We start from the raw sequence: 5,554 nt of genomic DNA on the forward strand, positions 1-5,554 counted from the left end.
CCCTTGAATGAGTCGGTGTGTCTATACTTTTGGCTGGTACTGTATTTGTTTCTCGTTCTGTTCCTTTGAAGATATGGATTTATTTGACACCTTTAATCTGCAGGAGGAAATCTAATCCAAAGGGAATCCCCTTCGTGTCCATTAAGGAACACCACACGTTCTAGTGGTACTTTTGGAACAGCCATTTCCTGGAGTGTAGCCAGCACAATCCTTTTTGTCAGGTGATTTCCATGAAGACTGTCCTTTTACTGATACTAGAATAATTGACAACCGAACAAGTGAGCATCAGCAGATCATTCGATTTGTGCAGCACCTACGCAAGCTCAGGTCGATGTGGCAACAAGGGGGGGGTTCATTTATTTTCGGAACTAGTTATTGGCCAATGTTTTATCATGAAAATGTTACCAAACACAAATTGCATATGCTTTAAATATTTAAGTGTTTATTTAATGAAGGGTGAATACAATGTCCATTCCGTATATGCAGATAAAATAAATACACGTTTAAACATTATTTGATTTGTTCATTATCCTTCTGATTGGCTAGCCTTTTTGGTTGTCATTGAAAACATATTTCTAGTTACAAAAATATTTGTTGTTACAGTAAAGTAAGAAATACAGTAGTCTTTAAACAACACTTGTATATCAAATCTATCAATAAAACCTCACAAACGGCACATTTAACGTGGTGAACTAAATCACTTGATTGGTGACCGGCTCATTGTGCACTTTGTTAGCTAGTACCAGGCAAGGGCAAAACGAGACAAACGTATTTATAAAGCCCTTTGTAAAATCAGTCAGATGTCACAAAGTGCTTATACATAAACCCAGACTAAAACATCAAACCGTAAACAATGCAGATGTAGAAGCACGGCTAGGAAATACTCTCTAGAAAGGCAGAACCTAGGAAGAAACCTGGAGAGGAACCAGGCTCTGAGGGGTGGCTCGTCCTCTTCTGGCTGTGCCTGGTGGAGTTAAAGTAACTGCCCAGTGGAAATCTCACTTTTAAAAGTTCCGTTTCTGATTTGTCCCGTACATATTTGTGGCCAAAGCAAAAATTGGAGAAAAAAAAACACTTTGAAAACCCCATCTCAAACTTGTACCTCAAACAGGCCATTTAAGAAACTCTTGCCATTTCCTCATATGAATTATTTCCCTGGGGAGGATGAGCTGGCCAATCAGCCGTCTACTCAAGTTAATATTTTTAATGACCGGTGTATGCCCACACGATTCCAACACAAAAAAAGCTGCTTTTTAACATACTTAATTCCCATTTTTTGGGAATGAAAACTATTTCACTCTTATTGTAAGTATTTATAGGTCATATTTTATAGAAGTATGGGAAAGACTGGACAGTTACTTTAACATAAAGAAAGGAAAGAGATGGCTTGACATTATTCATTGTGAATCCTCCCTCAGTAGGCTACAGTATCACCTTGGTTGGTATTTGAATCAAGAAAGCATATATTATGTTGTGCAAAAAGAACACCTGATATGTCTAATGCAATTGTTCTTTGTAAATTACAAAATCATTAACAGATAATGTTTGTATATTATTTCATACTATGGGATAGATAAATGGAATCAGCCCTCCTCCACATCTATTGCTCCACGTTTACTCCACATCTACCCTCCACGGCATCTCTGAAAGGTGATGAAGGTAGCCCCATTCTTCACCCCCAGCTCTCCCAGGCTCTGATGCCCCTGGACGGGCTTGCCGTTGTAGGCGAGGTTCAGGCTTCCCGTCAGGTCAGGATGCTTCAGTAGGAAACTCTTCTGAAGTTTGCCGATGGTGTCTGTGCTCTTGAGGACCAATGGGACTCTTTTGCCGTCTGAGCCGTTGAGCACGGTGACAGTTAACCGGGAGGATCGGGTCGATTTACGGTCTTGGACAACCTGCAGAGAGGCGTGAGTTGCCTTCAGGAATGTTGGATCGTACGGAAAAGGGATCGGTGAGTCTCCTCTGGGACAATGCAGGCGCCTAACAGGTAAGGCCTGGGACAGAGAGAGAGAGGAGGGGGGGTGGAGAGAGATAGAGAGTGTGTGTGAGATGAGAGAGATATGTCATACATATAGGCTATATCATGAAGAGCGTCGAGGTTGTAAATCCTCTTCCTCCTTTTGTGACACACTACATCAATTAACATATGTAACATATGTCAATTAACACAATGTTGCTATATAAAAAAAATGTATGAGATAAAATAAGCAGAATGTGCCACAGATTTGTTTATTTCATGCACTGCACTATGCCTGCTTTCAGTTTCTGTTACAGTCAGTCATGCAGATGAACAGAGTTTATACAATGCTAAACAAATCAAATATGAATTATAAAAGATTACGTACTCCCGCACACACATTTTACTCTTGGGCACAAAAAAATGGCTGTCACATTTTCAACATTTATGACCAATACATACAGTATCTCTTTTTAAAAACTCTAATCAATTCTATGTTACTAACAACTAAAACTTTAACATCTATGACATTTTATTTTGGAAGTACTATTGCATGAAGAAAACTATAATAATGTGTAGCCTTACCATTGGCCATTGTAGTTGTGCCGTTGCCATTTTGCAGAGGGTTTGTGAAGAGTACTCATCAACTTCATATGTTCCTCTTCTCTTTGAACTTGAACTGTATTTATACTAAATCAATAGGGGGGGTCCAGAAGCTAGAGGGAAGTCCCTAGATCCCCAAATTCAAAGTGTATTCACATTTAGCCAACATTCCTCTCTCTGGAGTGTAGCCAGCATTTGTCAGGTGATTTCCACAAACTGTCGCAACTCCTGGTACCAGTTCCATCAGATAGGCAAAGGGCATAGAGTTATGACTCTCTAACAACAACAACGTGCACCCGGAAGAGAGCAACGATAAAAACCTGGTTATTGGGAGATACACAACAGTTTACTGCATCAAATCAAATCAAATGTATTTATACAGCCCTTCGTACATCAGCTGATATCTCAAAGTGCTGTAACAGAAACCCAGCCTAAAACCCAAAAACAGCAAGCAATGCAGGTGTAGAAGCACGGTGGCTGGGAAAAACTCCCGAGAAAGGCCGAAACCAAAATCATCAGCATGATAATGTGGCACAGATATGTGCAGAGACCTTGACCTGTGTGTACGTGTGTTTGCCTGAGAGAGAACGGGAAAGAGATGAATAGGTCATATGACTGTTAACAAGAATAATAAAACAACTGCATTTCTAGCCCTAATTTCTTTGAAATCACAATTTTAGTTTGGACTATGTCTATACATTAGTGTTTTAAAAGGCAATAAAATGATTGGTATCACTAATGTATTTGGTAAGCTTATTTCCTATTCGAGCAAAACTGTTATCAACAAGTGTCTGGGGTAATATGAGTCCTAACCTCGACTGAGTACTCAGTCCCGGTCATGCATAATTGTCTGTGCTGCATTATTTGTCAACCAGTGTTAACAGTATGAAACTCCACGAAAACATTTATTTGGGGGAACCACATCCTCGTGATAGGGCAATATAATAATATGTTACCCTAGCTACTAACTCCACACACTACAAGCGTTGTACTGTATTGGGCATTTTGTTGTTGAGAGACACTCCAAAGATGAAATTCAAATCAATGAAATAAATTCCCAGAGACGAAACCCAGGTACCCATAAAACTCATAAAGTGAAACTACAACAATAACTTTTCACACAGGTATTTTTTTGTGCACAAATATTTGTGGTTATAAATATTGTTGGGACATTCTTTTTCAAAACATGTATTTTTACAAACACCAGAACGTAGGCTACTGGTGAACCAAATAAAGAGCACAGAATCCACCTACCTGATTGCCATCCCCTTAGAGGACAGTTTCTGACCAGGACGATTTATCAAAGACAAGACCAACAGACAGACTGGACAATACAGACCAATGCATCACATCACTTCTGCAAATGGCTATTTACACCATGAATAGTGAAATCTAAGCCAACCTAAATATGTTATATTGAGGGATAATTTGTTTTTAAATTATTTTATTAAACAATTAAAAATAAATTGTACTAAGATAAATTCTCTAATGTCATTGGCCAGTAATATTGCTTACATTAACCCCAAAAAAAGTCTTAATACAAGTAATTTATCTTATAACAGCTGACTCTACTGAGGGCCGCGCCAACCAGATGGAACTCCACCTCCAGGCTGGCACAGACAATCTACTTTTACCAATCTGATCTACGTGCGCTGTTCCGGATTATGAGGGACAATCCGGATGACTGGGATGGTGAGACCCTGACCATGGCCTCCAGATGAGATCGTTGACTGTCAAAGGCATCCACCTGCTCGTATTGTTCTGTACGTAAATCCAAGACACTCCATTTATGTTACGTTTTGTATGGTATGTATTAATTTGTGGATGTCCATCACCCATTTAGTATGATATATTATGAATAAGAATTCGTATTATACGTTACAAATTTGCTAAATGTACAATATGTTAGCTAGATGGCTAACTTTAGCTAGACTAGGTTGTTAGAGTTAGGGTTAAGGTTAGGGTTAAGTTTAGGACTTAGGCTAAAGGGTTAAGGGAAAGGTTAGCTCAAAGGGTTCATGTTTGGGCTAGAGGAAGGGTTAGCTAAAAGGGTTAAGGTTAGGGGAATGGTTAGCTAACATGCTAGTAGTTGCAAAGTAGCTAAAAAGTAGTAAGTAGTTGAACATTTGCTAATTAGATAAAATACTAACGCTGTTAGTGATGCAATTTTATCTTGTTGCTAGATGTTCATATTATATATCTACCCATCCACCCCAACCAACCAAGCTAAGTTTTTGCCTTAACTTACCATCTATTTATTTTATCTATTTTATCTAACCATATCATACTCATTTGAGTGTCCCGGATTTACATAGCTGGCCTCAGAACTCACCGCAAGTCACGGCAGAGCTAAGTTAAGGTACTTTCCACATAAAGTGAAAGTAAAGTCAAACTCCATAACAATAACTTTCCCCAGAGGTATTTATTGAACACAAAACAGTCTTGATCATTCATATTTGCTTGACGTTCTTTTCAACCCCAATTTTTTTTTTTACAAACACCAAAAAGTGGGCTCCAAACCACTTGTGAGCCAAATAATGTGTGGATGAAGAATCCTTATTTTGGACAGTTAGTACAAAGTTGGCTAATCATTATGGGTGCTTAGAGAGAGAACAGAATCCCCCGATCTGATTGCCATCCTCCTTACAGGACACTTTCGGATCAGGAGGGGAAAAAAAAGTAGACTTATCAGAGACATGACCTGTATCAGACCAACATATAGACTGGACGATACAGACCAATGTATCACATCACTTCTGATAAAAGCAGCAAATTCCTCTTTATAATACCAATTGAGTTATTGAATGTGTATTGGACACGTCTAATTTCAAACGCAGAATTGACCCCAACACTGATTTAGTCATAAACAACTCTTACAGAGCAACCTAGTATAATGATTTGTTGTTATTTTATTGACATTGACAGATATAAGTGTCTCCACTCCTGCAGGAACACCAGCGGACTCAAACACACATTCGAGGTACAGTATGGCAC

At 38.9% G+C, this 5,554-nt stretch overlaps 1 protein-coding gene across 1 annotated transcript; it reads right to left on the bottom strand.

Moving 5' to 3' along the window:
- Nucleotides 1–420: 420 nt before the first annotated feature.
- Nucleotides 421–2,736, bottom strand: LOC118395402 (uncharacterized). The gene is made up of 2 exons (XM_035789183.2): nt 2,543–2,736; nt 421–1,994 (listed from the first exon to the last, which is right to left on the bottom strand). Exons 1-2 carry the CDS (start codon nt 2,570–2,572, stop codon nt 1,626–1,628), a joined length of 399 nt encoding a protein of 132 aa, XP_035645076.1. The 5' UTR covers nt 2,573–2,736; the 3' UTR covers nt 421–1,625.
- Between the last annotated feature and the right edge of the window lie 2,818 nt (nt 2,737–5,554).

The sequence above is a fragment of the Oncorhynchus keta genome, chromosome 16 (assembly GCF_023373465.1).
Source record: "Oncorhynchus keta strain PuntledgeMale-10-30-2019 chromosome 16, Oket_V2, whole genome shotgun sequence".
Classification (NCBI taxonomy): domain Eukaryota; kingdom Metazoa; phylum Chordata; class Actinopteri; order Salmoniformes; family Salmonidae; genus Oncorhynchus; species Oncorhynchus keta.